Source organism: Camellia sinensis, chromosome 12, assembly GCF_055761805.1.
Source record: "Camellia sinensis isolate YWXY chromosome 12, ASM5576180v1, whole genome shotgun sequence".
Lineage (NCBI taxonomy): Eukaryota > Viridiplantae > Streptophyta > Magnoliopsida > Ericales > Theaceae > Camellia > Camellia sinensis.
The window spans coordinates 60,936,305-60,960,080 of record NC_138972.1 but is presented as its reverse complement, the minus strand read 5'-3'; the positions used below and the strand labels follow the sequence as shown (position 1 = coordinate 60,960,080).

The 23,776-nt window shown below is 37.2% G+C and overlaps 1 protein-coding gene across 1 annotated transcript in view; it reads right to left on the bottom strand.

The window, feature by feature from the left end:
- Nucleotides 1–4,699: 4,699 nt before the first annotated feature.
- The window catches only part of LOC114313557 ((-)-alpha-terpineol synthase-like), a 33,682-nt gene continuing 14,605 nt past the window's right edge, over nt 4,700–23,776 (bottom strand). The window contains exons 3-7 of the mRNA XM_082896921.1: nt 17,890–18,268; nt 16,502–16,573; nt 16,363–16,391; nt 14,962–15,209; nt 4,700–4,999 (exon numbers count right to left, since the gene is read on the bottom strand). Of these exons, the coding sequence (XP_082753047.1) occupies nt 4,700–4,999; nt 14,962–15,209; nt 16,363–16,391; nt 16,502–16,573; nt 17,890–18,268 (1,028 nt within the window). The remainder of the gene's footprint in view (nt 5,000–14,961; nt 15,210–16,362; nt 16,392–16,501; nt 16,574–17,889; nt 18,269–23,776) is intronic.

The window sequence follows — 23,776 nt, the reverse complement described above, 5'->3', positions numbered from 1 at the left end:
ACGTCCGATCCAAACACATGCAATCGAACATAAACATGTTATCTTGGCATGTTTTACTTTGATTCATTTTGTTTACTCATTTTAGATTACCGATAAGTCCTTTAACCGGTTAAGTCCAAAAGTGAGAGTCCTCTAATGAGAGGAAGGCCAATCAAAAGAATGGTTTAAGGCATAAGAGAAACCATGCCTTTGACTAGGAGGAACCCTCAAAAGAGAGAGTTAAAGCCATTTAAGCACAAGTCTCAATCCCTTGCATTAAACTCAAACTCAAGACTAACCAATCCTCAAAACAAATCAAAAGTGAAGAAATGAGGAGGATGGCAGATTTTAAGTGTTAAAGTGGCATGAAATACAAGACTCTACTATGCAAACACTTCATATACAATATGATAGAAGGCTTAAACATTGAAACTAGTGAAGGACACAACACTAGAACCATGCAACACAATGCTCAATGGACTAAACCAGCCCTAAACAGACCTCATGTATGCCAAGACAGTGGAAAAAATGGACTGAAATGATAGCATGATAAGCAAGAAAAAGCATGCTCAAATGATGGCTCGCAAGCAAGGCACAAAGCTCAACTCTCAAACACAAAGAAAGAGTAGAATATGTGCGAGTGTGACGATGTAATAAGATCTGAAATTACATGCTACATGATGCCAAGGCATGCAAACATCACAAATATAGCATGCTAGTGGTCTCAAAACTCAAGACTAGTCAAGGCATTTGTACTATAGCTATGCAAAACATGAGTCATTTGACCACGGCAGTCCAAAACAGTCCTAAAACAGCCTAAAATATGAATAAAATCATGCTATAGTATAGCTAAAATGAGCTAGAATAATATGCTAAAGAGACAAGCATGCAAGGCTAGCTAGCAAGGATTACACTACAAGTGTATAAAGCATGCAAGAGGTGAGTCCCCCAATCAAAATCAGAGTTATAACATGCCAAAATAGCACCAAAAACATGTTTGAATTAAGCTAATTCAAACCACAAGAGCATGCTTCTTTGTAAGGCTAACAAGGCTAGCAAAGAGGATTTACACTACAAGTGCATGAAGGATGCAACCAATGATCAAACAAGCCAAAAATAGAGTTATGCCATACTGAAATAAGCCCAAAAATTAGCTAAGAACAAGCCAACACATGCTAGAAAAACATGCTCAATAATTAGGCCAACAAGGCATACAATCAAGACAAGAGGAGAAGGGACCACCCCCTCCCATTTTGATCCTCAAAACCACATTTTTACCACTGAAAATCCACTGGATTTCAGTGGTTAAAAGGCCAAACAAATATGGTTTCAAAAGCTTAGGAAATTGGCTCTAAAGGCTTTACAAGCCAAAGAGCAAAGGGAGAGACAACCCCCTAACACAAAATAGGCCTAAACCATCACTTTTAGGACTGAAAAACAAAGATTTTCTCAGTTCAAAACCAAGCCAAAAACAGTTTACAAAGGTGGTAAAACAAGCATACAAAGCAAAGGTTTAAAGGAGCAAGTGCTTACCCAAGGAGCAAGTGCTTACCCTTGAAGCACCTTGAAGCTCAACAGCAAAACCAGCTAAAATCTGAGCCAAAATCATCCTTTGAGAGCTCAAAATAGGCTCCAAGGGACCTCAGCCCAAAGATATACAACTTTGACGAAGGATGCCTAGGCAAAGGAGGGGTGTATCTCCAAGGGTATCTCTTGTTATGCACATAAAGGCAAGAGAATGAGAGAGAGGCAGAGATTTGGCTGTGAAATTTCTAGAGAGAGAGGACTTTTTAGAGAGAGAGGCTCCTAAAATTGCTTCAATGTTCTAACCCTTTGAAAATGAGATATAAGGCTCTCATATATAGCAAAATATCAACTTGGCTCGAAAATATCTGAATTGGGACAACTAGAGCAAGCTGGAAACAGCTGGAGGAGAAATATCTGCAAAAAATCTGAGTTTTGGACATTTCTGGCTGACCGACCATCTTTAGTGCCGACCGTCCACCATTTGTGGCCGATAAGGTTCACTTTTGGCCGACCTATGGCCGATGAGCTCCAATTGTGGCCGATGCACTTCCATAGAGGTCGACGGCAAAAATCAGTCCTAGTCCCTGACTTGAAGCAAGCCTAACTCCTTCATCTGGACTTTTTTCAAGTCATTCTTGAGCCTAAACTATAGCCCCAGAAGTCTTCTTTCCAATTATGGAAGCCTCACATCAAAATTATATGTGTGCTAAGAGATATCCCTCTTTTAGTGAAGGTTGCTCAGTTTTGGTCCAACAAGAATGTTGTCCAACTTCAACCAATCATATCTCCCTCATCCGGACACGGCTTTAGGAGATTCTTAAGTGAAAAATGAAGCCTCGGAAGTCTTCTTTCCAACGGTGAAGGCCTCATAGCTGAAATCCAAGTATACAAATGGATAGGCTTGATTTAGCGAGGGCCACTCGAATCTCTCTGAACGGTTCATGCCCATCTTCTTCTCCAACCTGGTTTCTTCCCTCTTCTCCTCTTTTCTTCAACTTCAAACCTCTAAAAAAAAGGTTTTTTGAAAGATTTTTCAAAGATTTCATCTCTCTTTTATTCATTTCCACTTTGTCCTTGCTCGGTTTACCGAAAAGCGCAACATTTGACAAAATGAGAGCCTCGGAACATCTCAGAAACCTTTTTCAAAATATTTTGAAAGAGAGGGTTTTAAGGTCTAAAAACCATTCAAAATAGATTTGGTCCAAAATGCGGTGTGAGGTTGGGATTTGACTCTCCTCTTGCTGAAGAAATTGACCCTTTGCACTGCATAACTTTCATCACCAAGTAAACCATTAGCGACGCCCAAGTCTTAAGAGCGGTAAAAAATGGGGTGTCTACAACTACTCAAAACAAATATTCAAATATGGCATTCTTGGTCTAATCTTGCTCAACCAACATGTTAATTCATCAATCAAGGCTCTAAACAATAAGAAGGAGGTCCCAATTATAATAACTGAAAGGTCAAATGCAACCCATAACTTTTCAAAAGTCCCACCCAAAAAAAATTGTAAGTACAGAATAACGGTTACCACTTATCATAAACAAGTCAGGATTAAGACCCTAGACACTACATCTGCAACCAAGAAAGTGTTTTTAATTAGTTTTTCATATAGAAACTAATCATAGAACCTAGAATTTATTATTATTATTTTTAATTACTAATTGCATTGATATAAGCACCTAATTAGTAGTATTGACCAGAATATGTCGCAGTGTAGTTGTATATAGAGTATCCAGTGATATGTATCAGGAATCAGGTGATGCAGTCATGAATTTTTAAAAATCATTAACTATGAAAAAATATTTATGTTTGTGATTGTGGATCTTGATTAGTATATTGTATACTTTACCACACACGTTCATGGATCCAACTAAAGGCATTGCTGTCTTAATAAAATTTAAGTGCGTATGCTTGAGGTTGTAATTGCAGAAAAAATATCTTGCAAGGAGGAATAGTGCATTTCAAATGTTGCCAATGTTGCCAACTCCTATATATTATTAGTTGATAGATGTGGTATTAATTTTATATGTTAACATGACTGTTGTATATATTATGTTCTTTCAAGCCTTTAGATTCAATAAGGGTATTTTCATTCAAATAAAACATACCCTTGGAAAACTTACATTAGCATTACTATTTTTGTGTCCTTGCATTTGTAAAGACTTATAATGGAGGAACTGAAAACAAAACCCCTACAAATTTTGAACACTATAATTCTAAATTTGCTAAATTTAAGTATTAAAAGTAAATTAATAATAATGTGATGCTAGCAACAAAATGCTTTCAACTTAGAAACCGAATGATATGACGCCGATCGTAGATGATAGAAGGCAAATCGGTGAAGTCATTTTCAAATTTCAAAGAAATTTGGAGAGTATATGAAGCAATTTTTTCTAATGTGAAGTAGGTTATATTGTTTGAATAACACAATAACCTCCAAGGGTGTTTTAGTAACTATACATCAATTGGGGGTAATTCTATTTCCACATACTAAATTCCCTCAGAGCACACACTTAATGAATACTTTCTCAAAGCACATATCAAAAATAAAAATATTCTCAGTACACATCTCTTCATTCCAACAATGCCCTTATCTTTTATTTTCAAAATTCTAATTTATTTTTTATCTGCCTATTCTTCTTCTTCCAGAAAACTTGAATGTTGCCGCTACTGTTGCTGTTGCCACCACCATTACCACCACCACCACTCCCACTCTTAGCCCTCCATTGAAACCGCTACTCTTAGCCCATCATTGCTTTAGCCTAAACCACCCTAATATACCCTTGCTACCCACCATTTCTTCAAAATCCTAACCACTATGACCTTCTCCGCTACGATCCCAACCTCTACAAATTTTTTTATTGCCGTAAACCCAACATTTGCAAACCCTAAATCCGTTTGAAGGCTGATATCCAACCAAACCCTATATGTTCGAATGTGTGTTGGGAAAATAGAAAAAGATAAAGATTTGTTCTAAATGATAATTTAATTAAAGGATAAAAATGTGATTTTGAAAAAATTCATTAAGTGTGTGCCCTAAGGGGATTTAGTATGTGGAAATAGAATTACTCATCAATGGAATTTATTGGAACATAAGAAAATAATTTGAATTAAGTGAAATATAAGTAGGTGAAGAGAGATTTATGAAAAAATACCCCTATAATTTATTCTTTAACTTAAAGCAAGATTTATCTATTTAAGGGGAATGGGCTCAATGAGCAACAAAGTGACACGTTCTTTGTTCTTCCCTCCAATATCATGTCCATGGCCATCTCCATGTTGGTGCATGAATTGGGAAACCCTAGCCATGTTTGTTACAATCTCAACAAAAGTGTCATCGATGGGAGAGTCCACAACACAAGCTTCATTGATCTTTTTCCATGCCTTACTAATCAAATAGTTTATGTGTTCTTTGGCATCTTCTGTAGAAACACCAATTTCGTGCATGTAAATTTGGATTGATTTAGGAATGTCACCTTGTTTTACCTCATCCTAAACAAATCAAGAAGAAATTGCAGATCAATAGCTGTAACGCCCTCAAAATAACAACATTAAATCCATCAGATAAGACATGCATTTACATATAAACTAACCACATTCTTTTATTCATTAGAGTTCCATTACAAAAAGTATTACATGTTAACAACAAAAGCAAAATGCCTTACAGGCTTACAGCTTTCCAAGTTAACACTTGGTTACAACAAAAGAGTTCTAACTCGTTTACACATAAAGCCCTTGGCTTGAAGTTACATGTAATACATCAAAAAGATAACGACATTAGTATGTCCGCCCCTAGCCTCCCAAGCTATGTCCTTGGAGGTGGCATGCTTCCTGTACCTGAAAGTGATATTCCCATATAGGGTGAGCCACAGCCCAGTAGAAACACACTAAACCAACCATGAACAATGACTAAAATATTAGCAATTGATAGATGGCTAACACAGATACGTTCACATAAATTACACATTTGTGTCTTACAACTTATGAGTCTAAGTTACCTTTCTTTTTCCCTTTTTCCACAGATAAGCATGCTAGCTCTATCATCATTTCCACAGATATGTATAAAAACTATATCCCACATTCAGATAAGCATGTAAGCTATATCCACATTCTTAACAGATATGTATAACAACAATATCCCACAGATAAGCATAAAAGCTATATGCACACATCACAAAGATAAGCATATAAGCTCTATCTTCACTTCTCTAGACAAGCACATGAGCTGTATCTACGGAGTTCATCCCCTATCTTCTCCCAACACTATCCGGTTTAGAGGTACATCCCCTATCTTCCCCTAAACCGCGGAGTACATCCCCTATCTCCTCCTCTACACATAACGTATATAAACGCATTGGTTCTATATACAATCACCCAATACATACAATTAATGTATTCTATCAACCGTCAAGTCCCATGACACATTTCATTGATTAGTTTCAGTTTGCCTAATCATCATGCATTGTCTACAACAATCACGACTATCCTCCACCGATAGCCCAAAGCAGTTATTTCTAAACAGAAAATAAATGCACAATGGATATTCAATCAACATCTCATTTCCTCATTCTTCCCAATTAATTATCCCAATTAATTAAACAATGTAATTAGGCTATTTCCCATAACTAACATTTCAACCCTTAGGTCCCATTTTCATCAATGATTCAACATTTATTCCATTTCTCTATGCCAAACATGCATCTAGGTTTATTATGAATAAAACCCCAACTTTTGTAAAATTACACAAAAGCCCCAAACTTTCACAAAATTACCAAACCAACCCCAACATCTCAAAATACCAAAATTTAAAGACAAAATCCATAGAGAGGAGTAGGATATCCCTACCTCGAAGTTTAAGCCAAAAAGGAGATGAAGACTCGAAGATCAACGTGCTCCAAAACCAAACTTTTTCAGATTAAAACGAAGCTCTCAACGCCCTCTATCTTTTTAACAAAGGCCCTAGGCTAGAATCACACTCTAGGGAGATCAATTCTTAGAGAGAATATAAGTGTAGAGAGAGAGTGTGTCGGATCTAGGTTTTGAAAGAAAAAGGGAGTGAAAAAGTGATGTTTAAAATCGCTACTGTCCGCTGATATAAAACACGCTCGCTCGAGCGAAGACTTGGTCGCTCGAGCGACCAGACACAGAAAACCCTCGCTCGAGCCAAGAAGTTCTCGATCGAGCGAAGAAAAACCCAGACCGCTCGAGCCAAGAAAAGCTCGCTCGAGCCAAGAAAGGCAACTCTCAGGTCCAGAACAAGACGCAACACTCGCTCGAGCGAAGCCACCCTGGCTCGACCCACCGGACACGAACCTCACTCTCGCTCGAGCGACAAACTCCTCGCTCGAGCGAAGGTCCAAAAATCTGGGCAGCAACACTAGGCTCCCAAACACAACCAACCTGAAACAAACCTGCCCAACACATCACATAACTCAAAATACAAAGTAAAAAGGATGCAAACAAGATAATAAACAACTACCAACATCCATGGACACATGTCCGGATCACTGTACAACAAGGGTAAACCCGGGATCGCTATAACCTCCCCCCCTTAAAGTATTTCATCCCCGAAATTAAGCACAAGTTTTCAAAACAAGTTTTTCTCCATTTTAAACAATGTTACACTATAACATTCAACAATCCGACCCATTACCGGCCATCCCCTCCATTTAACAAGAGGTATATCACAATATGTAAACAACATATGTACTTTCAACATGCATCAACATTATGCATTATCTTTCCAATCTCAACAATATAATCAACATATATAATGTTACATTCAACTTCCATATGAGGCAAGTTCCCAAAACATACTTCCAATAAACCAAACATTTTCAATGTTTCACAACTTAAGACATATATAAAAGCTCTTAAGTTCAACAAAATGCAAAATTTAAATACAAGATCACATATCAACAAACAAGTCCGGATATTTCTCTCGGACTTCCAACTCACGTTCCCAAGTGGCTTCCTCCACTCCGTGATGTTTCCACAAGACTTTCACCAAAGGAATGGTCTTGCCACGCAGGACCTGATCCCGCCTATCCAAGACCCGAACCGGTCTCTCCTCATACGAGGCATCGTCATCTACCTCTAAATTGGTCCAATCCAACACATGTGATGGATCTGGCTCATACTTCCGAAGCATACTCACATGAAACACGTCATGCACTCCGGACAACTGCGGCGGTAAGGCTAACCGATAAGCAACCTCACCAATCCTCTCAAGGATCTCAAAAGGACCAATAAACCGATGGGATAACTTCCCACTCTTCCCAAACCTCATCAAGCCTCGCCTAGGTGATATCTTCAGAAAGACATGATCACCTACCTCAAACGCCAAAGGCCTCCTCCTACGGTCAGCATAAGATTTCTGCCGACTCTGGGCTGTAACAAGCCTCCTACGGATAAGCTCAACTTTCTCCGTCGTCTCCTTAACCAACTCCGGACCCAACAAAGGTGCATCGCCCACCTCGGCCCAACAAACTGGAGACCTACACGGTCGGCCATACAAGGCCTCAAACGGTGCCATACCGATGCTAGACTGAAAACTGTTGTTGTAGGCAAACTCTACCAATGGCAAGTGCCTCTCCCACGTCCCATTGAAGTCCAGGACACAACCCCGAAGCATATCCTCGAGGATCTGAATAGTACGCTCGGACTGCCCGTCAGTCTGAGGATGATAAGCCGTACTAAAGGTCAACTTAGTGCCCAAGGCACTCTGCAAACTCTGCCACAACCTAGCAGTAAAACGAGGATCTCTATCTGAGATGATCGCCACTGGGACCCCGTGGAATCTCACTACGTCCCGAATATACAAGTCAGCAAGATGATCCACCGAATCTCTCACGCGCATAGGAACAAAGTGCGCCGACTTAGTCAACCGGTCTACAACCACCCAAATAGCATCACTACCCCGTTGAGTCCTCAGAAGACCTACAACGAAGTCCATAGTGACATGCTCCCACTTCCACTCAGCAATAGGCAAGGGTTGCAACAAACCCGCTGGCCTCTGATGCTCGGCCTTCACTTGCTGGCAAGTAAGGCACTTCGATACGAAAACCGCCACATCTCTCTTCATACCCCGCCACCAAAACTGGCGACCCAAATCCTGATACATCTTAGTACCTCCCGGATGCACCGCAAGGCGCGAATGATGAAACTCTCGGAGTACTTCCTAACGGCAAGACTCCGGTACAAACAAACGGTCTCGGTATCTCACACTCAGGTCAGGATACACCGTCAAACCCTTCTCAACTTTCCCACTGGAGATCTTCTCTCGGAGGGATTCTACCTCGAGGTCACCTCTCTGTGCCTCTAACACTCTAATCACAAGTGTAGGCTGCGCAACAACAGAAAACAAGGCCGCAGCCTCAACAGATTCGCCCAGTAGCAAATCAAACTCGCCAAGTGCTCCCAACATCTCCCATTCCCGGATGGCTATACTAGCTACATCACTAATGGATTTCCTACTAAGGGCATCGGCCACAACATTGGCCTTTCCCGGATGATAGTGCAACTCAAAATCATAATCCTCGATGAACTCCATCCACCTCCTCTGCCTCAAATTCAAGTCTCTCTGTGTAAACAGATACTTCAAACTCTTATGATCCGAGAATACCTCGAACCACTCACCATAAAGGTAGTGCCTCCAGATTTTCAAGGCAAAGATCACTGCTGCTAACTCTAGGTCGTGTGTGGGGTAATTCTTCTCGTGTATTTTCAACTGACGTGAGCCATAAGCTACCACTTTCCCCTCTTGCATCAACACACAACCCAAACCCTCTCGTGAGGCATCACAATAAACCGCATAACCCAACCCTCTCTCCGGAATAATCAATACCGGAGCGGTGGTCAATCTAACTTTCAGCTCTTGGAACGACTTTTCACAAGTCTCACTCCACACAAACTTGACTCCCTTCCGAGTCAGTCTAGTCAACGGTGACGCTAACCTGGAGAAATCTTTCACAAACCGACGGTAATACCCAGCCAATCCTAGAAAACTGCGGATCTCAAACACACTCTTTGGCTGTGCCCAATCCTGCACTGCCTCAACCTTGGATGTATCAACAGACACCCCTTCCCCGGATACCACGTGGCCTAAGAATTTGACTTCCCTCAGCCAGAACTCACACTTCCCAAACTTGGCATACAGCCTATGGGCTCTAAGCAACTCAAGCACCACTCTCAAGTGTTCCTCGTGCTCCTCCTCTGTAGGCGAATAGATAAGGATGTCGTCCACGAAGACGACCACAAATCGGTCTAAGAACTCCCGAAAAATCCGGTTCATCAAGTCCATAAAAACTGCCAGTGCATTGGTAAGCCCAAATGGCATCACCAGAAACTCATAATGGCCATACCGCGTACGGAATGCCGTCTTAGGAATGTCCTCCTCCCTGACCCTCAACTGGTGGTAACCCGATCTCAAGTCTATCTTAGAGAAACAACGGGAACCCTTCAACTGGTCAAACAAATCATCTATACGGGGCATAGGGTACTTATTCTTGACCGTAGCCCGATTCAACTTCCGGTAGTCAATACACAATCTCAAGGCACCATCTTTCTTTTTAACAAAGAGGGCCGGTGCTCCCCACGGCGAAACACTAAGGCGAACAAAGCCCTTATCGAGAAATTCCTGGAGCTGAACTTTCAACTCAACCAACTCTGCTGGTGCAAAACGGTAAGGTGCCATAGAAATCGGCGCCGTACCAGGCACTAAATCAATAGAGAACTCTATCTCTCGGTGAGGTGGCAAACTAACAAGATCTTCGGGAAAGACATCCGAATACTCACAAACCACCCTTGGCAACACAATCTGAATCTCATCACACTCACTACTCTCAAAGCTAGCAAGTAGACCACTAAGCTCACTTCGCCCTCGCGAATCATACCCCGGTGGCAAAACACTACCAACCCGGTCTCCCAAGAAATGGAACCACTCCCCGCTCAAGGTACATAACGTGACCCTCTGGCGGTAGCAATCAATAACAGCCCGGTATGACGATAGCCAGTCCATACCCAAAATAACATCAAAACCCTTCATGGGCATGACAACAAACGGAAAAGGAAGCCTATAATCGGCGACCTCAATATCACATCCTCTAACACCCTGTTTCAGAATCAACTCACCACCCAAAGGCGATACCACACAAATAGGAGATGCTAACTGTGCCAACTCCAATTCCAAAACCGATGCAAATGCAGCAGATACAAAAGAATGAGATGCACCCGTGTCAATCAACACACTAGCAACCGAGTTGCAAAACAGAAAAGTACCTCTTACTACTGATGGAGCTGGTACTAAATCCTGCGCGGTAACAGCATACACGCGCCCCGTAGGCCCCTGGTCTACCTGCTCACCTCTCGGAGTAAAAGACTGCTGCACTGACTGGGATGACGAAGCTCTCGGATTGGCCTTCGAGGCCTGCACAGACTGAGCTGGCTGAAAACCCTGCGTCTGCCTAGAACCAGACGCTCCCGAAGTGGCACTCAACTGCGGGCAAAACCTCTTCAGGTGCCCAGGCTGTCCACACTGATAACAAGTCAAGGGCTGCCCCCTGCCCAAACTCTGACTCTGCAGTCTAGCTGAAGAAGAAGCAGCTCTCTGACCCCCACCCTTCTGCGGGCAAACAGAAACCTTGTGACCCAGCTGGCCACACTTGTAACAGGTGAAATCCCCCTGACCACCTCTCCCGGAGCCTGCACTTGGCACTGGGAAGGTCGATCTAGCAACACCACCCTGCGACTGCTGAGGGTTAGAACCCCTCTGACTCCTGCCATCACCCTGGCCATCTTGGCTCCTCTTGGAGCCTCTCTGCCCCTCATCCTCCTCTTGCATCATGAGCTCCATATGAGCTGCAGCGTCCACTAGGTGTCTATACTCCCGGATGTAAGACCCACCAACCCTCAACTTGAGGCCCCGCCTCAACTTCCGCTCAAACTCATAGCAACGGCGTTCCTCAGACGCCACCAGTTCAGGTGCGAACCTGGACAAACTAGTAAAGATAGCCTCAAACTCGGCCACTGACAAGCCCTGCTGATTAAGCCGGCTAAACTGATCCCTCAGCTTCTCCCTAGCTGCTGCAGACAAAAACCTCTCCTGAAAAGCATTCACAAACACCTCCCAAGTACTACCAACACGAGCCTTCTCGTACTTCCACCATTGACCCGCATCTCCCTTCAGTTGGAAGGATGCCAAGGTCACTTTCAGTGCTCCGTCCTCGATGCCAAGCATCTCGAACGTCTTACTCATTTGCTCTAGCCACTCATCAGCCTTCAGTGGCTCCTTCGGATCCCCGATAAACTCATCCGGATTAGACCGGAAGAACTCCCTCTTCAAGAAAGAAGGCCCTGCCTCAGATGCCTGATTCCCAGCTCTAAGAATACCCAAAGCTCCTGCTATCTCTCTGGCCAAGGCACCCATAGCCTGCTGACCCACTGGCTCAGCCACATTGGCCTGACCAACCCCCTCCTGCACTGCCGTAATCTCACCCTGTAACGGTGCTTCCTGCCTCGCAGGTCTACCACGCCTAGCACCTCTTCCTCGTCCTGACATCCTAATAAAGGTAACACAGAACGTTAGCACATTCACAAATGTGCCGAAACTAAACACTCACGTCCTAATGCATGAACAACTGTAATTCACTCCACGTAAGCACATAAACACATAAGCACTTACGAATTTCATTTCCGGATAATGATAGTCCCGAGGCGTTACTAGAGTTCCGGTTAGAAACAGCATTGATCAAGTGCTTTTCCAACAAGACTCCCAGAAACCCAAGGATCCAATCAACATCCTAGAAATTAAATCCCATACCCACATAATCACATAAGCATGTTATCAAGTAAGCACATAGCATATGATACTACATCTAAGTCTCTATCAAGCGAGACAAACCCATTGTGATACTAATCACTTCCCACGTACCCAAAGTATTCGAACCCGGTACGCTCTGATACCAAGTTGTAACGCCCTCAAAATAACAACATTAAATCCATCAGATAAGACATGCATTTACATATAAACTAACCACATTCTTTTATTCATTAGAGTTCCATTACAAAAAGTATTACATGTTAACAACAAAAGCAAAATGCCTTACAGGCTTACAGCTTTCCAAGTTAACACTTGGTTACAACAAAAGAGTTCTAACTCGTTTACACATAAAGCCCTTCGCTTGAAGTTACATGTAATACATCAAAAAGATAACGACATTAGTATGTCCGCCCCTAGCCTCCCAAGCTATGTCCTTGGAGGTGGCATGCTTCCTGTACCTGAAAGTGATATTCCCATATAGGGTGAGCCACAGCCCAGTAGAAATACACTAAACCAACCATGAACAATGACTAAAATATTAGCAATTGATAGATGGCTAACACAGATACGTTCACATAAATTACACATTTGTGTCTTACAACTTATGAGTCTAAGTTACCTTTCATTTTTCCTTTTTCCACAGATAAGCATGCTAGCTCTATCATCATTTCCACAGATATGTATAAAAACTATATCCCACATTCAGATAAGCATGTAAGCTATATCCACATTCTTAACAGATATGTATAACAACAATATCCCACAGATAAGCATAAAAGCTATATCCACACATCACAAAGATAAGCATATAAGCTCTATCTTCACTTCTCTAGACAAGCACATGAGCTGTATCTACGGAGTTCATCCCCTATCTTCTCCCAACACTATCCGGTTTAGAGGTACATCCCCTATCTTCCCCTAAACCGCGGAGTACATCCCCTATCTCCTCCTCTACACATAACGTATATAAACGCATTGGTTCTATATACAATCACCAAATACATACAATTAATGTATTCTATCAACCGTCAAGTCCCATGACACATTTCATTGATTAGTTTCAGTTTGCCTAATCATCATGCATTGTCTACAACAATCACGACTATCCTCCACCGATAGCCCAAAGCAGTTATTTCTAAACAGAAAATAAATGCACAATGGATATTCAATCAACATTTCATTTCCTCATTCTTCCCAATTAATTATCCCAATTAATTAAACAATGTAATTAGGCCATTTCCCATAACTAACATTTCAACCCTTAGGTCCCATTTTCATCAATGATTCAACATTTATTCCATTTCTCTATGCCAAACATGCATCTAGGTTTATTATGAATAAAACCCCAACTTTTGTAAAATTACACAAAAGCCCCAAACTTTCACAAAATTACCAAACCAACCCCAACATCTCAAAATACCAAAATTTAAAGACAAAATCCATAGAGAGGAGTAGGATATCCCTACCTCGAAGTTTAAGCCAAAAAGGAGATGAAGACTCGAAGATCAACGTGCTCCAAAACCAAACTTTTTCAGATTAAAACGAAGCTCTCAACGCCCTCTATCTTTTTAACAAAAGCCCTAGGCTAGAATCACACTCTAGGGAGATCAATTCTTAGAGAGAATATAAGTGTAAAGAGAGAGTGTGTCGGATCTAGGTTTTGAAAGAAAAAGGGAGTGAAAAAGTGATGTTTAAAATCGCTACTGTCCGCTGATATAAAACACGCTCGCTCGAGCGAAGACTTGGTCGCTCGAGCGACCAGACACAGAAAACCCTCGCTCGAGCCAAGAAGTTCTCGATCGAGCGAAGAAAAACCCAGACCGCTCGAGCCAAGAAAGGCAACTCTCAGGTCCAGAACCAGACGCAACACTCGCTCGAGCGAAGCCACCCTGGCTCGACCCACCAGACACGAACCTCACTCTCGCTCGAGCGACAAACTCCTCGCTCGAGCGAAGGTCCAAAAATCTGGGCAGCAACACTAGGCTCCCAAACACAACCAACCTGAAACAAACCTGCCCAACACATCACATAACTCAAAATACAAAGTAAAAAGGATGCAAACAAGATAATAAACAACTACCAACATCCACGGACACATGTCCGGATCACTGTACAACAAGGGTAAACCCGGGATCGCTATAATAGGTGTTAGTAAAGAAAAAGGAATTGCAAGTAACTTTATGAAGTACTTAGGTCGATATAAGAGATATGTATTACTCTAATTGGACCAGAGGATCCAATTCAGGGCAATTTGGACCCATTTCGGGTGCATCTCGATGATCTGAACCACTTAGTTTTTATACCATCTGAGTAGATCATCCATGCAATAGACAAGTCGAACGAATATTGGTAGTAATATATTTGGATCACATTTGTCTTTTAAAAAAATGGACTGTCTATTTTCAAAATTATACTTGTCATCCATTTCTTTTTAAAGGGAAATGTGATCCAACCATATGGCTAATAATATCTAATTAATTTGATTTTTTACGTTAATAATCTACTCTAAGGACACTAAAAATTAAACAGTCTAAATTATCAAGATGAACTCAAAACGGGTCAAAATTACTCTAAATTAAACCCTCTAGTCTAATTAGGGAACTAGAAAGAAGCCCAATCCAATTAGCTTACAAACCCATGATGTTCCCAAATCATCTGCAAGTCTTGCAACCATTGATGACCACTTAATCATGTAATCGCACTTTTCTATGCATTCCAACTCCTCGTTGGTTATGGCATTTGTACTTAGAAAATAAGCATGTGTTAGTAATGTAGGAACAGAGGATGAAGTCCATGCATGGTCAAGGTACTCTTCAAGTGTTGGCATGTATCCACTGTAAGACCATTTGCTTCGTTCATGTAACATCGACATAAATCTCGCCACTACAACATTTCAAAAAGGGCAAATTATATTCTTTATATTTTTCCTCATGTCAATTTGGTTTGTAATTTAAATTGTATTGATTTTGTTCTTCAATTTTTTTTTTTATATTGTATCGATTTAGTCTTATTAACAACAATCATTAAGAAATTGAATAGAAAAAAAAGGACTAAATGACCCATTTGAAACGAAATAGATCATTTTAAATTAGATGGCAACCCTTCAATCACTTTAAAGAGAATGAATGAACTATTTTGTCCCTTTTCATTCTATTTTTCAAAGGGGCATTATCAATTAGATTTAATTGACACTCTTTGAAAATTTTCAAGATAAAATTGATACCATGAGAACTATAAGAATCAAATTGACACTAGAAGTAAATTTCATAGACTAATGAAAAAAAAAACATTAGAGCACTTCTTTTTTTTTTCTTTTTTTTTCCCAATAAAATTGAGCATGGATTTAGTAAAGCTAATATACAGCATTTGTTTGAATGTGATCAAATAATTATATGGTAGTTTGCTTAAATAAGATATCAAAAAGGATGTGGGTACCTTATTTTTAAGGTATGGGAGGATATGGACACCATGTTCCTTAAGAGTGACATAAGCCGTTTCATTAATGGTATTGAATAAACCAAGTAAGCATATCTTCATATAGTCTGGAAGTTGTTCAGCTGCATTGACATCCCATCCGAGATGCAAAAGTATTTTTAAAATTGTGTTAAAAACTTAAATAATTTTTTTACTTGCACAAAAATTAATTATAGAATCAAATAAATTCTCTCATAAAAGTGTGGAAACTCACAAAAAAGTGAAATCTACCTCAAATGAGAGAAGATTATGTTTAATTTTGTAATCAATTAATGTCTGTTTAGAATTTAAAACTTAGAAAGTCTAGAAATTGTTCCATTGCATTAACATCTCATTTGAGACACATAAGTGTTTTCAAAATTGTGTTAGAAACTTGTATAATTCTTCAACTTATGTATAAACTAATCACAAAATCAAACATAACCTAAATCTCTTATGAGTAGTGAGAAAATTATGTCTGATTTTATGATCGATTTTTATACCATTAGACTTTTTCAAACTTAAAATAATAGTCACCTATGGCAAATATTAAGAAGGAATGACATTCCCTACTTGTACCAACCTGTCAATGGCATTGGTGAAAAGTTGGAGCTGATCCAAGGTACATAAGCATCATAAACATCATCAACACATGTGGCCAATATATTGATCCTTGTTCCCATGCTCCTAAAATTTTGGAATCAAAAGCCTCTCCCAGAGACCATAAATAATTCTCTACCACCCTGTCCCTAACAAAGTGCAACTTTTTCCCCCAACCTGTGCTTTCCCACCACCTATTAATTATTAAGTAAAGTATGTAGAAAGATAAAATCAGTAATAATATATAAATAAATAATTTAATAAAAAAATAATAATGTAACAAATTTTGGTCTTACCATTTTAAACGTCACTTATTATTTTAAAAATGTCGTGACTTGTATTATTTAAAAAATGTCATTGTCATGTATTTTGGTTGAGAATTGTGTATAGAGCTATTTAACAAATCAAATTACTTAAACTTGATCTCGACTTGTGTTCAATTCATAAAAAAACTCATTTAAAATTTTCTTATTACGTAAATAAACAAAACTTGAATACATTTTGAAACTGTTAAGTTTTTAAACCAAGCTTGAACAATGTAGTGCTCAACTTGATAAGTTTAAATGATAAATTACATTTTGCTTCCTTTATGTTTGACCACTTTCTCACTTTGACCCTTAAAGTTTATTTTTTTCCACTTTGGCAGACAGAAAGTGACACATTAATAGTCACATGGTATAAAAATATTTTATTATATATGACTAATACCTCTTACATAAATTTAATCTCCAATATAATAATATATATTTTTATATTATGTGATAGTAATTGTGACTCTTTTTTTTTAATCTAATTTTGAATAGAAGTTAGCTTTAGAAGTAAAGTGAGAAAAGTTTGAAACATAGAGGGTCAAAATAAGAAAAACAAACTTTAAGGACCAAAGTGGGAAAGTGTCCAAATATAAAGGGGGAAAAGTGTAATAACCAAAATTTATATGCATCATAAATAAAATGAAATCAAATTACTAGAGCTCAGTTTGTTGTCAACTCGATTAAAACTCGCTTTGAGATGGGATAAACAAGTTAAATTTAAACACATTTTGGTCATGTTTGTTTGGGTGGACATGAGCTTGGGATTGGACTAATAGTCCAATAAAATTATTAATCTGATGTTTGGTTAAACAATTGAAGTAGGGACTAATTATTTTAAACTTGACTATTAGTTAAGATAGGATACATAATTCAACGGATTCGTAGTCCTAGGACTATTAGTCATGGGAATGCTAATTCAGTCCGCCCAAACAAACATGGCTTTTAAGTCAAATTTTCAAACCAAATTGAAACAACCTATTACTCCACTAATTTGGTGTCCTAATTGTATATAACAATTAAAAAAAATATTTTTTTTTTGGATAAAATAAAATACATTAAGTTGAGTGATAAGCTGTTCCAATTTGGTAATAATATAAATGAAACTACCACATCATTCTGGTGTAAAATTCTATATAAATATTCTAGTGGAATAGCATTTTCCTATGGTTTAATTCTATTTGATGGAAGTGATCTTTTACCTTGGTGCATGCTTTAGGTCTTCTTGGTGAATTGCTTGTAACATGTTGAAATCCAATTTGGCAAACTCAAGCAACTTGGCATTCATGTCCAATCTCCTCTCATATGCATCAATGAACCACCTTGCCTCCATTCTTGGCATTGCCCAATGTAATGGGAGCTCCAAGGAATGACTCACAAGCATGCCAAGATTTGGATCTATTCTCTCCTTCTTGAGCCATTCTTTGAGATGTTTAGCTGTGAAATCTCTAGCTTCTTCCAATATACTTTCATCCTCCATTAAAAGATATGAAGCTTCATACAATGAAAGAAGTCCCTTAGTATCCTCACATAAAGACTTCTTGAAGTTCCCAAACTTGTCCCTGAAACTATTAAAAACCTCTGCAAGCAAGGAAGTGTTTGTAATCAGTTTTTCAATTTGTACAGAAATTGATCATAGAACCTAGAATTTTTCTTATTGTTTTTAATTAGTAATTGCATTGATATAAGCAGCAACATTTTAAGTAGTACTATTGGGAAAAAATTGGTATATGTCATGTAGTTGTATGCAGAGTATATATCCAATGATAAGTATTAGAAATTGGACAATGCGGTCGTAAGTTTTTAAAAATCATTGACCATGAAACATATTTACATTGAGATTGTAGAGCTTGATTAGTATGGTATACTTTATAACAACCATTCATGGATCTAACTAAAGTTATTATAATAATTTTTTGACATTAAACCTAACACACACATACGGGGGCGAGGCAGCATAGGGCCGGGTCACGTGCCCCACCTCAGTTTTACAAATATTTCTTTTGTTTTGTTATTGTCATGTATAAAATGTATTTTTTTTTCTTAGCATGTTTTTTGGCTAATGATTTATTATATTGTTCACAACAAGTAGTTATTTGATAATTTGGGAACACTATGTGGTATTATTTATGTACTCCCTCCGTCCCAAAATAATGGTCCCTTTTGGGGAATCCAACTTTTTTTGGTAGTACAATTATTGCATTTGAAAAAAGTTGATTTTCCAAAATTATCCTTTTGATAGTACATTTTTTGAGAATATCAATGCATAATTGTACTTTTTATGTTGTTTATTAATTTAAAAGAAGGGTAAAATAGGAAATTTATATTATTTTTGTACTTGATTTTTGAAGAGGGACTAATATTTTGGGACAATGAAAAATGGAATAAGGGACTAATATTTTGGGACGGAGGGAGTAGTAGTTTAAATCAATAGTGTAGCGAAAAATATTATAGACTGAATATAATGAATTCATTATTTTCAAGTAATTGACATACCGCTTAGTGTGATTTGTGATTTTCTATGCTTTGAACATCACATAGGTAACGCTATATGGTACTCTAAGACTGTTTAATCATTTTCATTCAAAACACATCATTTATAAGAATGTCATCTTTTTAATATTTTTCTGTCAAATAAAAATTAAATTGATTTTATAATAATTTGTGCTATAAATGATGTGTTTTTATTTTTTTAAATTAGGACTTTTGATCCATAATTTTTTGTGCTAAAATTGCAAACTTACATCATCATCCCACACCGAGCTATTTCACACTATTATAGAATTTTGATTTGTTCTTATTAATAATGAATATGTAATTTTTTATGTTTAAATTTATCTCATAAAATGATTATTATCTTAATGTTGCTCATGAAGTTTTTTTAAATAAAAAATTATAATTAATAAATGCCCCCTCTAGCCTAATTTTCTAACTCCGCCACTGCACAGATACATATAATTTATTAGAATTATGTTGTTTACTTTACCACACAAATATTCACGGATCTAACTAAAGTTATTATATTAATTTATTGACGTCAACCTAATAATTTATCAGCCCTTAAATATTTTTTTTTCCCTTCATGTTTCAAAATTTTCTCAATTTACTTCAAAAGTTAATTTATGTCTAAAATTAGACAAAAATAATACATTGATAATCATGTGCATAAAAATAATTTATTATATATATATTAATCTTATGGTTTGATTTTCATAATGTCTAAAATATTATAAGATAAATTATAATTTTTAATATACATAGTTTATAACAATTTAATACAAAATATGAAAATGAATTTTATGATATTAATACAAGTTGCACCAATTGAAAAATATTTTGCACCAATTGAAAAATATTTAAGTCTACTATACATCTTAGGAAAATATTTGAGACTCCCACTATTTTTGACCCCACAACTTCTAATTAATTGTGGCCACACATTATATATATTGAAAGGGCTAAATATGGAATGGGTCGGATCCAAGTCTTGGGCCGGTCCAATCTTCTAAACCCAAATCCAAATGGGTCAGATGAACGTGTGGGCAAGCCAACTAAGCCCAACTCCATTACCAACAGTCCACCCAAGTCCTCAAGAACTTGGGCCCAACTCGTAGTGGAAAGGCCAATCCAGCCGCGATACTGGGCTGGGACGAGCTGCAGGACTCAATCTATGGGCCGAACCCACCATCAGAACCAAAGTGGGCCAAGTCCATACAAAGATATCCGAATGGGCCAGCCCATCTCTAAAATAGTTTCACAAAGGGCCGAGCCAAGGCACAACAGTACCAAGCTGAGAGAACCTCTTAGAGAAATGTGGAAGCTGTGAGTATATGCATGTGCAAGTTGCCATCTCAGGTGGTTCCCTAAGCCTAGAATCACAGAAGCAGTTAAACCAGAAGAATGTGGTTTGTTATCGACATGACTACAATGAATATATACACCCCTTGACAACTATCAGATGGTCCCCTACCTTGGGCAATGTTAAAAGTAAAGCTGGCAGCACCACAGCTTCGTGAAACCATCTTGGGTAACAAGCAAGGAGATATATATAAACTATATTGGCTTCACAAGAGAGGTAACTGATCTAAGCTGAACCATACTTACTGAAACTCAACTCTCTACACTTAGGGAGAACTTTACTTCTTCTCCGATTACTCATTCCCACACCAGAGGGGTTATCCGACCAACCCCGGCTGGGTAGTTTTTACCTTGCTCCTTGCTGCAGGGCCTTAATTCTTGGATAGTCCAGTCGAGTCCGGAGCTCCGATCCACTTTTATCTAGTGCGGTATTCGGTATGCATATATATATATATATATTTTTCTCCACTCTCTCCTCCCCCTCTATCACAAAATGTATGGAAGTGCTGGGGTCTAGATCATTTCCCATACATCTTATATATATATATATATATATTAAATATATTTATATATTATATAATAATAACAGGAAAGGATCGACAAAACCACGTGGTGGCTTGTATATCATGTATATCATTTACATTATTTTTCCTTTCCTTTTTTTGTAGTACTTTCCTTTTTTTGGGACAAAACTACGTGGTGGCTTGTACATCATTTCAAATTCACTTCCATCTTATTTTTCCTTTCCTTTTTTTTTTTTGATAAATTATATTGACATCCCTTGAGGTTTATATTTATTACAATTTTCTTCCTTACCTTTTGAAAATTACATTCTCCTCCCTGAGGTTAAAGTTTCATTACAGGTTGCTCCCTTTAACAATTTAATTTTTTTAAATACCAGTTTTGACCTAATTGGGTAAATTACATTGATACCCCTCACATTTTAGAAATTACAATCCTCTCTCCAAGGTTTAAAGTAGTATTACCAATTACCCTCTCGGTTAAAATTAGTTGAAAAAAATATTCATTGAAAAAACAAATTAATTGGAAAAAAAATTATTTGGAAGAAAAAAATTAATTGAAAAAAAATTTTGTTAGTCAAAATTTTAAATTTCTGTTTAAAAATCAACATAAGATAAAAATTACACTAACACCCCTTGCGGTTTATGTTTATTACACTCGAAAGATAAAAATTATATAAAAATGATAATTATTTTTATTTTTTATTTTTTAACCAAATTAATTTTTAATTTTTAAAAAAAAAATTCTAAAAATCGAACTATACATAGCCTAAGAATCTTTTGATAAGTCGCTTCTTACGTTGATAACTTATTTAATTATTTGTTAATTTTACGTCATTTTTACCATCTGAGGCCTGTTTGGTAACCATTTCGTTTTCAGTTTTCAACTTATATTTATAAAATTTTAAAAACTGTCATAAAAACTTGTTTGATAATTTTTTTTTTGTTTATAAATGGTTGTCTCAATTTGTAAAATTGAGGAAAAAATGTAAATTGGAAAAATGAGTTTACGTTGATTTTTAAACAAAAATTTAAAAATTTGACTAACAAAATTTTTTTTCAAATAATTTTTTTTCCAATGAACTTTTTTTTCAATGATTTTTTTTTTCAACTAATACTAATCGAGAGGGCAATTGGTAATGTTATTTTAAATCTTGTGAAGGGACCGTAATTTCTAAAATGTGAGGGGTGTCAATGTAATTTACCCAATGAGGGCAAATTGGTATTTAAAAAAATTAAATTGCCAGAAGGAGTAATCTGTAATAAAACTTGAAATCTCAGGGAGAGAGATGTAATTTCTAAAAGGTGAGGGGGAAACTGTAATATATATAAATCTCAGGGGGTGTCAATGTAATTTATCTTTTTTTTTTTTTTGTGGTAAACCTAGCCTTGTGTTGTATTATTTATTTATTTATTTTTTATTTTTGTCAAGAATGGAAGAGTGCAATAGTTAGTAAATTCAACAGCAATGATTCATCCCACTAAAAACATCACCACTAATAGCACTAATGCATTAAAAAAGTAAAAAAAAAAAAAAAAAATACAACTCCAAGACCAAAACATCACATCATTAATGGCGGGATCCACTGCCACCTAATTAGTGGTAGCACTAATTAGTGCTCCCAAGCATTTTTCTAAATTCAAATGGAAGCAGGAATAAGGAAAGAGGTTCAACGGAGATATCTTTTGATAAGAAAAAGAATTGCAGAGAAAAAATTTGTGATATTAATTTGTTCTAAAAAATATTATTGTGCTTCATTATGTAATATTTTTTAAGAGAAATTTGTTGAGCGTTGGAGCGTAGTTGTAAAAGGATATTCTAGTCTGTACTCTATTCTTGTAATCAGAGATATTTTTGTGAGTAATTTTTTATAATAAAATTATTTGAGTTAGGTGTGACAAAGTACAGAATTCTAAACTAATCATTGGAGTGGTTGGGGGTGATCACTTGCTTAGATGTGACTAGTACCGAATTTAAAACTAGCTGGTGTAATACTATTCGATTAATAGTGGAGAAATCTCAAAAAAAATCTTGAGAAGTAGACGTATGCTTTATTATCCCTTTGCTCGTTTTACTTTTGTATATTGTTGCACAAATTTATTTGTTTATATATTGGGTTAATAATTTTAATTTAACAATTTAATTAGAAACTCAATTTACTCCTTCTCTTGGGTTGTCTTTTGAGTAACAATATATAACCCACTCATCTAACCCAAACCCAAACCCAAATATAATAATATAATTTTTATACTATGTGGCAGTTGACGTGACATTTTTTGTCTAGTTTTGAACAAAAATTAAATGTAAGAGTAAATTGAGAAAAACTTGAAATATAAAGAGTCAAAGTATAAAAAAAAAAAAAATCCAAAAAAAGAAAATGACTAAACATATATATATATATTATTGTACTCAAAGCAACTGCATATACTCTTCTTTTCTTTTAGCTAATGAAACTAGTATGAGCTATAAACATGAGCAATTTTATTGAACTGCACAAATTTATACTATATTTTCTTATTTATGATTGATTCTTTTTGTTATTATTTGTGTATGTGGTTTATTTCACAACAATTTATTACCACCTATTGGAAAAAGCCATCACCCAACACTGCCAAACAGGGCTTATCTGTTGTGATCATTATTTCTTCTTTTGGTACCTTCTCTAAAAATTTTGATACTTTATCCAATATAATACTTATATATTTTATT